At 38.7% G+C, this 14,464-nt stretch overlaps 1 protein-coding gene across 1 annotated transcript; it reads left to right on the top strand.

The window, feature by feature from the left end:
• Positions 1–533: 533 nt before the first annotated feature.
• Positions 534–2,714, top strand: LOC104231815 (uncharacterized). Its single transcript, XM_009784871.2, has 2 exons — positions 534–1,528; positions 2,013–2,714. The coding sequence occupies exons 1-2, from the start codon at positions 619–621 to the stop codon at positions 2,615–2,617; spliced, it is 1,515 nt and encodes a 504-aa protein (XP_009783173.1). The 5' UTR covers positions 534–618; the 3' UTR covers positions 2,618–2,714.
• Positions 2,715–14,464: the final 11,750 nt, after the last annotated feature.

The following is a 14,464-nucleotide window of genomic DNA, read 5'->3' on the forward strand; positions in this document are numbered from 1 at the left end:
TTGAAGATGCATTTTGGAAATTTTCGAAAATTTAAAAAACTCTAAAAAGCTGTTTTTTAAAATTTTCACTCAAATCACTTACAAAACTTCAAAAATAACCCAAACTAAAATTTATGTCCAAACACAACTTTAAATTTCGAATACCATTTTCACTTGAAATTTTTTTCCACCATTTTTAGAATTTTACAATTTTTATGTCCAAACGCCTACTTATGCCACCATATTTATTTGATTTGCTTTCGCTAAGTGACATAGATAATCTCCACATCATTCAGGTCTAAATCTAAGTTATTAATGTTAGATATATAATAAGAGAGCATATTAACAACAGTTTGTGAGATAGTCTGTTTTTTATTCTTTTAATTTGAAGAAGAACCTTAGTATTATGGGGAAAACAATCGTTGTCCACTTATACTTACTCTACGGTGTTGACTTTATAGCCATAAAATTACGAAAATTTTGTTCAACGCTCCATTCTTCAGAAAATATCTCTAAAACACCCATATAAATTTTCACATTCACCATTTCTTATTATCCTTCCCATTTAAAGCACATTTTATTTTTCATCAACACTCAAAAAAATAAATAAATCAATTTTTACTTCACTTTTTAATAATAATGGACGCCCTTTTTGCAAAGGGAAAGGAGTTTCTCAGTTCCAAAGATGACAAAGAAAATCCCGACGACCGTTACAAGGAAACTTCCGATGACGATCACCGTGAAAAGAGAACTTCCGGCCACCGTGGTGGTGGCGCCAAGACCGCCGCACACAATGATACAGAAACTTCAGATGATGATCACCGTGAAAAGAAAACTTCCGGCCATCGTGCAGGTGGCAAGACCACCGCACACAATGACGACACAGAAACTTCCGATGACCACCATGAAAAGAAAACTTCCGGCACCCGAGCAGGTGGCAAGACCGCTGCCGCAAGCGGCAGTGCTGCTGCTCATAATCCCAACGAGCACAAAAAGCCAACAAATTCTGAGCTGATGGCTAGCGCAAAGCTGATAGCTGATGCCGCACAAGCTAAATTAGGTGGCGGTGGCGGCGCACAAAAAGAATTCGACAATGCAAAGCTTGCCGGAGCTGCCGCTGACATTCTTAGCGCCGCCTCACATTACGGGAAATTTGGGGAAGAAGGAATTGGAAAGTATCTTGGACAAGCTGAAGATTATCTCCACGGTTATGAGCTCAAAAATTCCAAAGGCAACAAAGCTGCTGGCACCGGCACCGGTCCCGCATCCAAAAAGGGTTCCGGTACTGCGGCTAACAAGGGCTCGTCGGAGCATCGCCGCGATGACGACAATTCTAGAGATGATGATGATGGGCACGGAGAGCATAAACGGATGCCGAAGAAACAATCCGGTGAACGTTACGACCATGAACGTTCAGAGGAAGGTGATCGTGATCATTCTGGAGGTGGACATGGCGAAAATATGAAGAAAGCTGAAGGGAGGTTGAAGAAAAAATTTGGTGACAATTCCGAACACGAACGTTTAGAGGAAGATGATGATCATGCTGGAGGTGAGTGTTGAAGTGTTACAAAGATCTCTAATTATTTATTTATACTCAGTTTATGTAAATCTTTTCGGAGGAGTACAACAGTAAAATTACTTTTGGTGTGAATTCAGACATAAAGTTTTCAAATTTTTTGAATAAAATTTACATATATAAAAATTATATATATAGAAAGTATAAGTCACACTAATTAGCAATTTAAAATATTTAAAAATTATTTATAAAAAATTTAAATAAAACCTTGTTTTGACTTTCCAAAAAGTAAGATTATCAGTAAAGTGGAAGAGAGAGAGTATTATTCTTCAACATGCTCTATATAAGACCTAATTCTTTATTGTATTAACCAACCACATGAATATCATTTTTTTGAGTAGCGGTGAGATATGAACCTAGGAGCTATGCTGTAATTTCATTTTAAATTATGTAATAATCTTATCGAAAAGTTCACTTTTAATTACTCTATTTCATTAAGTATATTATGTCTGAACAGGGCACGACGAACATACGACTAAGGGAAAAGGAATATCCAAGAAACAATCTGGTGGTGATAATTATGGGCATGAACGTTCAGAGGAAGTTGATGATGATGATCACTCCGGAGGTGGGCACGGCGAACATATGAAAAAAGCTGAAGGGAGGTTGAAGAAAAAATTTGGTGACAACTCCGAACATGAACGTTCAGAAGAAGATGATAGTCGTTCTGGAGGTGGATATGGCGAGTATCTCAAGAAAGCTCAAGGAATGATCAAGAACAAATCCGGCGACGACGACAGTTCAGAGAAAAGTGATGGCGAATCCGGTGGAGGGTACGGCGAGTATTTGAAAAAAGCTCAAGGAATGCTTAAGAAAAAGTCAGGTGACGACGATGGTTCAGAGAAAGGTGATGGTGAATCCGGGGGAGGATACGGTGAGTATATCAAGAAAGCTCAAGGAATGCTTAAGAAAAAATCAGGTGACGAAGATGGTCCAGAGAAGGATGATGGAGATTCCGGTGGTGGGTTCGGCGGGGTCATGAAAATGGCTCAAGGTATGTTTAAAAAAGATTCCGACCACGGCGACCGTAGCCCCACCAGAGATTCTAGAGATGAAAGGTGAGAAAAAAGGAGACTTGTTAAAGATGGCTGGAAGTTTCTTCAAGTAATAAGAATTAAAAAGCATTTGATCAATTCTTTCGTTTCTCTTTTTAAAGTATTAGGATTATAGTGATTTTGTTGTTGTTGTAACTATATATAGTTCGATTTCAATTGTAATAACGGATAACATGTATCAGGTGGCTCGGAGCTGCCATGCAATAATACATGTCAAGTAGGATAGATCAATGTACAATTTTTGATTAGATTCAAGTTTTTTTTTGGGGTGTAAACTTAAATAAATTAACTATCTCACACTTTTTAATTTCATGTTTCATGAAAAATTCTAGTAGATTATTTGATCTTATTCATATTCCAATCTATCTAAATTTAGTGTTCAAACTCGTCTTAGTTCTTATGATTAACCCCCCCAAAAAAAATTAATCTTTAAGCTAATAAAAAACTGCGGGGTGTATAATAACCTCTTAATTCTATTAAAAGAAAATGAAGTATCAAAAAGAAAAAAAAACGGCATTCCTTCACGAGTAGCTGAATATGTTAAAATGAAATTCAAGGTTTATATAATTAAAGGGTTGAAAACTTTACAATGGCTGCTATATGCTATTGAAATGATTTTATATTTTTTTTTTGGCATAACTCGATGGGAAAACTGCTAATTTCAACAAATATAATTTTAATAAAATATAACAACAAAATATGTTTAATTATTTCTGTTTTTTTGGTAATAACCGTGAATATTACCATTGACAACCAAAATTTTCAATATAGCCAAAGAGCACTTAGGACTATAACCACCTCCTAGGAAGGGTGTTATAACTTACTAAGCCTCAGACAGTAAATACTAATTAAAACGTCTGTTAATCAAGTTCTGGCAACTAGTAGCTCTTCTCTTATTCTGTATATCAACAACAACAACATACTCAGTTTAGTCCCACAAGTGGGATTTGGGGGGTGGGGTGATTGTTTAACCAAAAAATGAAATTTTGGTCAAAGCTTTAATTTAGAAGAACTCGGGTTACTGATAATCAAAAGAATATATAAAAGAAAGTAATTTGGCTAGCAATAATATAATAAGAAGAGAAACAAGTAAATCAATATATTCAGATAGTATTTTGTGTCCCTACAATTGATCAGTTATCTCCCTTTTATAGCAATTTGGGAGATGTGCGTTTTGCCCTTGTCATAATTAGGCTATTATGAGTAATTAAAGACATTGAATGCTACGTTACACAATCATTGTATTTAATACAGATTCTCTAACGTATTCAGTATTTAATGCTCATTAAATACTGTATATATAATCTCATATATTGTCAGATTTATTCCCCTTGACTCCTGGACCTAAATGACTTAAATAGGTACGGGCGCCGAGTCCTTTGAATATTTGCCCGTGCCTCTGCCTTTGCCATTGCTTGTATCTGTTGAAACTCATGTTTCTTTGTCAGCTGTAACTCTTTGACTAGTCTACATGTCTTGACACGTCATCTTTATTCCACTTTAATATGTAAACTCAAATTTTTCCAATACAGATAGTCCTCCCACTTGCCACTTATTCATCAATTGAATATTTGGGAAGTGGATTTCATTAAAACGAGAATTTTTGTCACCATTAATGCTATGACAAAATTGACGCTTCAATTGTCACTTCCATTTAATGTTCTTCACACGTGTCACCTTTTCATTAGTTCTGCAGTTTTGCAGCTCTTTTTAAGGCTTTTTCACGGCTCCACTATTCATGAAGCGTCAGCTATCATTATTATGGTACTTCCATCATTACACTTTTTCTTTCGGTGGTTGCTTATCAGTATAAATATAATTTCTTTCTTTGTTTTTTCCACATAAAATTTACTGAATATTCAATCTCTCAAATCCCTGTTTGCTTCTTCATCGTATCATCCTCCTTCGTCATGTCTTCTTCAAATTCTAACCCTAGAAGGGTTCCCATAGTTGATACCTTCCCTAATGCCCCCATTAGAAGCAGAAAGGGAGGTAGGCTTCGTAATTTAGGATCTGTTCGCGGTTTTTCCACTCCTTTACCTAGTTCTGGCCCTTCTTCTAGAACTAGGGGTTCACTTTCACAAAGATCTTCTTCAAGAGGTAAGGAACCTTCTGAACCTCTTCATGAGCCTACAGTAGAGGAGATAGTTCCTACATAACTATCTTTTTATCATGACAGAGAATCTCTTAGGAACCAAGTCTCTGGTTTAGATCGTGCTGATATTTATCCCACTCAAATTACAGAAGGTTTGATTTATGTAGTTCGTAGAGACTGTCATTGGAGTAGTGATTTCCCTATTATTACCCTAATCCAAACCAAAGAAATACCTCTTACATGACAGGGTTTTCTTTTATTTATACATACCTTTTCACCTTAGGGTTTAAACCATCTATTGACCCTATTATTCTTGAGTTCTGTCGTTTCTTTGATGTTTGTTTGGGTCAAATTGGCCCAATCATATGGAGGGTTGTTGCCTGTTTAAGGCATTTGACCAACACAACCGGTGTTCCCTTTACTTTCCCTCATTTGATTCATCTTTACTCCCAAAGACTCTTTCGCAATGGTGTTTTCACACTAGTAGCCAGGAGCAAGAGAGTTTTGGTGGGCCCTGAGGATGACAAAGACCGTGGCTGGTATGCCAGGTTTATTGCCGCCCCCACTGTTGGTTTAGTGGGTGATGATAATGTTCCCTTCCCTGAGAAGTGGAATTTTGCACGTAAGTCTTTTTTACTTTCTCGTACCTTTTTTCTTTCAAGTTTGTCAACTTTTCTAATTTTACCTTTTTTTAGCAACCATGGGAGTTGTGGAAGACGTTCCCAATTTCCGTGATTGGGTAGACAAGTTATTGAGGACCGCACCAATGGATGGTAGGTCTTGAAAGACACTTTCTAACCGTTTTGGTTGGAAAGTAAAAACTCATGGTAAGAGCTTTTATTTTATTTCATCTTTTCGTGTATTTTTTTATTGCACTAATTTCAATCCATCTTTTTATCAGGATTTGCTATTCGTGGAGTCACTGCCGAGGCAGTCGCGACTTCCCGCATCTCTTTGGAAAGGGCTCAAGAAATAATCTTGGGTTCTTCTGCAAAAAGAAAAGTCGTTGCCATTGAGGAACAAAACTCTGAAGAGGAGGAAGACGGGGGCTCTTTGGTGACAAGGCCACGAGCTCGAAGACGCATCATTTCTGATAATAAAGCATAGGTATCCCCCCATCATTTTGTTCCTCTTACCGAGTCTGCTGAGACTCCGATCCTGATTCTCGATGATGACATTGCTCCCTCTGCTACTCATGACTCTGCTGAGCAGCTTTTTATTATCAGGTTTGGTAGTGAAGGCTTAGGCCCTGTTTTAGATGAAGTACCCTTGGCCTCTTTTTTGACACCCATGTCTGTAACTCATTCTTTGCCAGTCTCGATTGTTTCTGTTCCTTCCCAGACTATTTTTACCACCTCTTCTGTTCCTCCTTCGACAATTCCTCCTCCAAACATTCATCGCACTGAGGTTGGATCCTCAAGTAGGAGTGCTGCTATGAGACGAGTAGTCATTGAAGTTCCTGCTGAGGGCAGTCTCTTAAAGAAATTAGGTCAAGCGGATGTATGGCTAGAGCCTTTAATTGGCCCAATTGAGAAAGCTAAGCTAGAGAGCCATAGTTCCTTGACCCTGATGAACGATATTGTGCATGCCACTTTGAAGGTATTCTCCTTCTCTTTTTTCTTTTATTTTGTAATTTTTCTATATTTGAGGATTCTTATTTTCTTTTCCCCCTTTTTAGGCTAACGGCACAAAGATGATGAAAAGAGTTGCCCACTCAGATCAATTAGTGCGTGATTCGCAGTTAGAGGCGTGCAACTGGAGGGAACAATTTGAGAGCTTGCAAATTGATGTGGAGTATTTAGAAGAGAGTAAGAGTACCTTGGAGCAGCAGGTACGAGCTTTGACTTCAGAGTTGGCGGTTGAAAAGGCTTCCTCAAGCCAAGCAAATAAAGAAAAAACTCACCTTGAAACTTCTTTCTCAGAGTAGCTGCCAAGGCTAGTGAAGAAATTAGAGAGTTGAAGGCTCTTTTAAGTAAAAAGAGGCTTACGCTGGGGAGCTCGTACAAAATTTGACTCAGGCACAAGAAGACCTTCGAGCTTCTTCTGATAAGGTGCGTGCTTTAGAAAGCTCCCATGCCTCTCTCCAGACTTCTTACACATCTGCCTTGGCTGAAAATAAGAAGTTAAAGAACGAGATTGCTGACTGGGAAAGGGATTATGAGATCCTTGAAGATAAATCTGTTATTGAAGTAAGTTGGGCGTTTTTGAATTCACGTCGTGGTACCCTAATTGAAGCTGACCAAGAAAATTTCAACTTGGAATCTGAGTTGGCTAAAATCAATGAAACTATTGAGAAAGCTCGGCAAACTCAAGATTTTCCTTCTCCCGTGGCCGAAGCTTCCGTGAATGTTGAAGTCAATACGGGTATCCCAACTATTTCAAGCCCAGTCGAGCCTGTTGCTGCAAGTCAAGTTGAACCCGCAACTGTTGATACTCATGCCCAAGTTGAGCCCGTTGCTGTTGATGCTCCTGCTTCAGTACCTTCAACTTCTGAGTGACCAACTTTAGTTGTTTGAATATCTTTGTTTTTGTTTTATTCGGAAAATTGTGATCAAACCCTTGGTTTCATTTGAGGGTTTATTTTGGAAACGCAAGTCCCCAGACCTTTTCATGGGGCAATTTGTATAAACAATTCGCAGCTTTACAACTAAGTTCATACTTAGTCTTAAGTTTTTTTTAAACATTAAGAAGTTTTCTTGTTATTATCTTGAACTTCTATTTACTTTATTCATGCCTTTATTTCTAAGGACTTATAGAATAATTTGCATTTTTATTCTTCAAAAATGCTTTTGTTAACCTCATGACTAATTAATTTAAACATGAGTTTTATAAAAGAGGGCCCTCTTATATTCGACACTTAATTAAGAAGACGTCTCAACTTCATAATGGTGTTTAAAAGAAATAGGAACACACATGTTTCTTTGAAATAACTTTGACAAATTTTTATTTGAACCTTGTCTAGTTTTGAATAACTCTTTACATGTATTTGAATTACATCTATAACTTTCTCGTAACTGTTTTTCTTATAACAGATTTTAAAAAGTAAAAATAATAAATACGAGGTTTTTATTTATAACCCGTTTCAGTATATAGCTTTTACCCTAACTATAGTAAGGTTTTCTTTGACCTTAGTTCGTGACTTCATGACTTTTACTCTGCACTTGACTTTTTCAGGCTTGAACTTTGATTTTTCTCAATCTTCATTGCCTTCTTTATACACATGCCTGTGTATATTATGTAGTCTCCCAAGTGTTTGAGTGTTGAAGTATGAAGCCTCGAGCACTTGATTATTCCTCTCATTTGGTCCTTTCCCTGAAAAAGGGAAAACATACGGGACTCGGAGGTACGATTATAGATGAAGACTACTTAAACCAATTTTGAATTTCTATCAAAATATTTATAACCCTGGGCTGGGAAGTTTAATGTATTCCACGTGCCTTGCAGTTCATGACTCATCATTTAGTACGGGCTAACTTTTTGCCTATCATCTAAAATCGTTAATAAAATTTTAGCAATTCAAAAATAGAATTTTAAAACATAGATAGCTGACCCTGGGTATTCCTTAGAAGTAGTATCTCTTCAAATGAACAACATTCCAATGTGAATGTAGTATTTTGCCATCCATTGTTTCCAGTTCGTATGCTCCTTTTCATGCAATATAATGAATTCTATAGGGTCTCTCCCATTTTGGACTTAATTTACCCGCATTAGCTACCTTCGTAGATTGGAAAATTTTTTTGAGCACGAAGTCCCCAATTTTGAAGAATCTGGGGCGTGCTCTTCGGTTGTAGTACCATTCTATGACTTGCTTTTGTGCTGCCATTCTTATTAATGCATCTTCCCGTCTTCCTTCAAGTAAATCAAGATTTACATGCATTTCTTCGTCATTAGACTCTTCTGTTGCCTGCGTAAACCTCGAACTTGGCTCTCCTATCTCAACGGGAATTATTCTGCTCCATAAACCAACGAAAATGGTGTTTCTCCTGTACTTGTTTTTGCGGTTGTGCAATATGCCTATAAAACACCAGGTAACACTTCTGGCCAATTACCTTTTGATTCCTCTAAATGCTTCTTCAAATTGTTGATAATGACTTTATTTGTTGATTCTGCTCGCCTATTACCCACCGGATGATAAGGCGTAGACGTAATTCTTTTAATCTGCCAACTTTGAAAGAATTCCGTGATTTAAGCTCCTATAAACTGAGGGCCATTATCACACACAATCTTCTTTGGTACACAGAATGGACATATGATATTTCACCAAATGAAATCTCTCATTTCCTTTTCTCTCACCTGTTTGAATGCTCCTGCCTCTACCCATTTAGTAAAATAATCAGTAAGTACAAGAAAAAATTTTACCTGTCCTTTTGCTTGGGGTAATGGACCCACGATATCCATTCCTCATTTCATAAATGGCCACGGTGCAATGACCGGATGTAGTAACTCCGCAGGTCTATGCATATTGTTACCATACCTTTGACATTTATCGCATTTAGCCACGAAACTCTCTGCTTCTACTTCCATTAGGCCAATAATACCCTGCCCTAATTAGGGTTCTTACCAATGATCTTCCTTCTGCGTGATTCCCATAATGCCCCTCGTGTATTTCTCTCATTACGTACTCTATTTGAGAAGGTCCGAGGCATTTTGCTAAGGAACCACTGATCATTTTTCGATAAAGATTGCCTTGCTTTAAGCAGTGCCGAGCAGCCTTTTTTCGAAGCGCATGAGTTTTTTTCTTATCACCAGGGACGGTACCATACTGCAAAAAAGCAACAATCTCGTTCCTCCAATCCCAAGTTAAGTTATTAAAATTTACCTCATTGTTGTCGGGGTCGAGAACTGAATGAAACAAATGAATAACTGAAGCGTTTGCATCACTTGTCACGTCAACCGCAGATGCTAGATTAGCTCGGGCGTCTGCTTCAACATTTTCGTCCCTTGGTATTTGTGTAACTTTCCAATTTTTAAATTGTTTTATCAAATCCCGTACCTTTTCCAAGTACTGTTGCATCCTCGCTTCCCTGGCTGTATAAGTCTCCAGCATTTGATTAACTACAAGTTGTGAATCACTCTTGATTATAATCTGATTTATGCCAAGTTCTCGTGCCAGTTCTAAACCTGCAATCATAACCTCATATTCTGCCTTATTGTTAGTTATAGAATGACATTTGATAGCTTTTCGAATGGTTTCACCCGTAGGTGGTACCAATACGATCCCTAAACCTGCACCTTTTATGTTAGATGAACCATCAGTGAATAACATCCAAGTTCCTGGGTTAGCTCCATTGAACACCTGTAAATCTTTTTCTGCTTCTAATTACATCCCTTGACTAAAATCAACCACGAAATCAGCTAACACTTGAGATTTTATAGTAGTTCTAGATTGGTATGTGATTTCGTATTCACACAATTCTATAACCCACTTAGCCAATCTACCTGATAACTCATGCTTATGCAATATATTATGTAAGGGATAATCAGTTACTACAGCAATAGGATGACACTGAAAGTAAGGTCTTAATTTCCTAGATGTCATGATCAATGCAAGTGCAAGCTAATTGAGGATATCGTGTCTCTGCATCTAACAAATATTTACTAACATAATAGATTGGATATTGTTTACATTGGTCTTCTCGGACTAAAACAACACTTACCGCTACTTCAGAAACAACAAGGTAGATGAGAAGTTTTTCCTCAGCCTTTGGTTTTGCCAGCAATGGTGGATTTGATAAGTACGTTTTCAAATTTCTGAGCGCTTACTGACATTCTTCATTCCATTCAAAATGATCCAGCTTTTTAAGAGCTGAAAAGAATTTAAAGCACTTTTCTGATGATTTGGAAATGAATCTTCCTAAGGCTACAATTCTTCCAGTTAATCTCTGAACTTCTTTTTTACTTGAAAGCAACAACAACAACAACAACAACCCAGTGTAATCCCACAAGTGGGGTCTGGGGAGGGTAATATGTACGCAGACCTTACCTCTACCCCGAGGGGCAGAGAGGCTGTTTCCAGGAGACCCTCGGCTTCAAGAAGGCAACAAGAGACACTATATTAGTACTATCAATAGACTCATAATAAAATAACATAAAATACCATAAAATCCATAACATAACATAAATACCATAAAATAACAAAATAACAGCAATATAAGAGATATAGGAAATACTAGAAATATGTAAGATATACTAATAAACAGCAGATAAAGCCCATTATCAGTAGCTGATCAATATCATCCTAAGACTAATTCCTAACTGGCTAGTCTCACTCTAGTGCGCTGTAAAAAAGACATCACAATTTCCCCTAACCTACAACCTTAATGCTCGATCTCCACAATTCCCTGTTTAGGGCCATGTCCTCAGTAACCCTAAGTCGCGCCATATCCTGCCTGATCACCTCTCCCCAATACTTCTTAGGTCTCCCTCTACCTCTCCTCGTACCCACCACCGCCAGTCGTTCACACCTTCTCACCGGTGCATCAGTGTTCCTCCTCTGAATGTGCCCGAACCATCTGAGTCTTGCTTCCCGCATCTTGTCCTCCATGGGGGCCACACCCACCTTCTCTCGAATATCTTCATTTCTAATCTTATCCTTCCTTGTATGCCCGCACATCCACCTCAACATCCTCATCTCTGCAACTTTCATCCTCTGGATGTGTGAGATCTTCACCGGCCAACACTCGGTCCCATACAACATAGCAGGCCTAACCACTGCCCTATAAAATTTACCTTTCAGTAACAGTGGCACTTTCTTGTCACACAGGACTCCCGTCGCTAACCTCCATTTCATCCACCCCACCCCTATACGGTGTGTGACATCCTCGTCGATCTCCCCGGACCCCTGAATAAACGACCCCAGGTACTTGAAACTACCCCTCTTAGGGATGACTTGAGAATCAAGCCTCACTTCCACTCCCGCTTCCGTCGGCTCTGCCCCAAATTTGCACTCAAGGTATTCCATCTTCGTCCTGCTCAACCTGAAACCTTTGGACTCAAGGGCATGTCTCCAAACCTCTAACCTCTCGCTGACGCCGCGTCGTGTCTCGTCGATTAGGACTATGTCATCAGTAAATAGCATGCACCATGGCACCTCCCCTTGAATATGATGCGTTATAGCATCCATCACCAGGGCAAATAGGAAAGGGCTGAACGCAGACCCTTGGTACAACCCCGTAATAACCGGAAAATAATCAGAATCACCTCCTGCTGTCCTAATCCGAGTCTTAGCTCCATTATACATGTCCTTAATCGCCCTAATGTAGGCAACCGGGACCCCTTTAGCCTCTAAGCATCTCCATAAGACCTCCCTAGGAACCCTGTCGTACGCTTTCTCTAGATCGATAAACACCATGTGGAGATCCTTCTTCTTATCCCTGTATTTTTCCACCATCCTCCTAATAAGGTGGATAGCTTCTGTGGTAGATCGCCCCGACATGAACCCGAACTGGTTGTCTGAAATAGACACCGTCCTTCGCACTCTCATTTCTACCACTCTCTCCCAGACTTTCATGGTATGACTTAGTAATTTAATACCCTATAGTTGTTACAGATCTGGATATCGCCTTTGATCTTATACAACGGGACCATTGTACTCCACCTTCACTCTTCGGGCATCCTATTAGTCTTGAATATAACATTAAGCAACTTGAAAGCAACACCAAATCTGTGCGGGATTCACTTCAATACCACGGTTAGAAACAAGAAAACCTAAAAACTTACCTGATGCAACACCAAATGCACATTTCTTGGGATTTAACTTCATATTAAATTTGCGCAAAATTTGAAAAGCATCAGATAAGTGTGATATGTGATCTCTCGAATGATGAGTTTTAATGAGCATGTCGTCTATATAAACCTCCATGGATTTTCCCAGATGTTTTTGAAATATTTTAGTAACCAGCCTCTGATATGTTGCACCGACATTTTTGAGACCAAAAGGCATTACTTTATAGCAGTAAGTCCCTCTATCTGTTATAAATGAAGTTTTTTCTTCATCTTCCGGATCCATTTTGATCTGATTATAACCTGAATATGCATCTAAAAAGCTTAATAGTTCATGCCCTGCAGTTGTATTAATCAGCTGATCTATATGTGGTTGGGGAAATGAATCTTTAGGGCAAGCTTTATTAAGGTCTGTGTAATCTACACAAACTCGCCACTTACCATTCTTCTTCGGAACTATGACAGTATTGGCTAACCAATTAGGATACTTTACCTCGCGGATGGATCCAATCTTTAGCAATTTTTTAACCCCTTCTTGAATCACCTGATTCTTGAAAGTTCCTTGCTTTCTTTTTTTTTTGCTTGACAGGAGGATATGATGGGTCTTTATTTAATTTGTGAGTCATCACCTCCGGTGATATCCCTGTTATGTCAGAGTGGCACCAAGCAAAACAGTCTACAGTAGTTTTTAAATATTCAATTAACTTACCTCTCATGCCTTGGCTAAGATTGGTCCCTACGTAAACTTTCTTATCAGGCCATTGAGCGAATAACACAACAGACTCCAATTCCTCAATTGTTGTTTTGATATTTTTGTTTTCTTCTGGTTCTTGAATGGTGTCAGGCCTTGAATCCACATCTGTTCGTCCCTGTTCAGTTGAGGTTTGTGTTGTGGTTCCCTCAACTATCTTTTGTGATTGCTATTTTCCTTTATTTTTCGTACTTGAATTTGCTATAGAATTGATGCTCCTAGATGTATGTTGATCTCCACGAATTTGACATACTCCCCAGGGTGATGGAAATTTAATGACTTGATGCAAGGTTGAAGGAACAACATCTATTTCATGGATCCATGGTCTCCCAAGGATCATATTGTAAGCTATCTCCATATCTACTACTTGAAACTTTGTATCTTTGACGACTCCTTCTGCGAATGTGGTGAGTGTTACCTCTCCTTTGATCACAACACTAGAGTTGTCAAATCCAGATATAGTACATGCCTTTGGTACTATTCTATCTTCTGCTTGCATCTCACGTAATACTCTTAGCAAAATAATGTTCACGGAACTACCTGGATCAATCAAAACTCATTTTACATTAGTATCATGTACAATTAGAGATATTACCAGTGCATCATTATGAGGGGTTAATACGCCATCTGCATCTGCATCATCAAATGTAATGCTTTCTTCCTCTATAACATGCCGCACCCGTTTCCCTTGGGTAATTGTAACTTTGGAAATTTTGTTAGCTGCGGTGTATGATATGCCATTGATGTCTTCACCTCCACTTATAACGTTGATGGTTCTTTTCGGAGAAGGTGGCTTCGGAGGCTCCTGCCTGTTTTTCATGTAAGCTTGCTTACCTTTCTCACTGAACAACTCAGTGAGGTGTCCTTGTTTTAATAAATGATCAACTTCACTTTGTAAAAACCTACAATCTGCCTTTTTATGCCCATGGTCATTATGAAACTCGCACCAATGATCAGGGTTGCGCCTATTTGGATTCGATCTCATCTCTTTTGGCCATCGTACCTTATCTCCCATGCTTCTCAAAACAGCTACGAGCTCGGAAGTGCTCACGTTGAAACTATAACCGCCAAATCTCGCCTTCAAATTTCTATCATCATCTCGTGACTCATGGGTGTTTTGGTCATTCCTAAATCTTGATGAAGAGCCTGACTCAATATTCCTTGATCTGTGATCATACCTTTGACTGTCCTGTTTTGACTGTGAATCGTTTCCCGCAGGTCCCATGTATGGCTCATACCTGTTTTTACCAGACCTTTTTTCGGTTTCCGCTAGTCTCGAACTTACT

Source organism: Nicotiana sylvestris, chromosome 10, assembly GCF_000393655.2.
Source record: "Nicotiana sylvestris chromosome 10, ASM39365v2, whole genome shotgun sequence".
NCBI classification, from domain to species: Eukaryota; Viridiplantae; Streptophyta; class Magnoliopsida; order Solanales; family Solanaceae; genus Nicotiana; species Nicotiana sylvestris.

Bases quoted from the DNA above. Each gene is read 5' to 3' on its own strand.
- LOC104231815 (XM_009784871.2), top strand. From the start codon at position 619: ATGGACGCCCTTTTTGCAAAGGGAAAGGAGTTTCTCAGTTCCAAAGAT. The intron at 1,529-2,012 runs GTGAGTGTTGAA...ATGTCTGAACAG, and splicing joins AGATGATGATCATGCTGGAG to GGCACGACGAACATACGACT.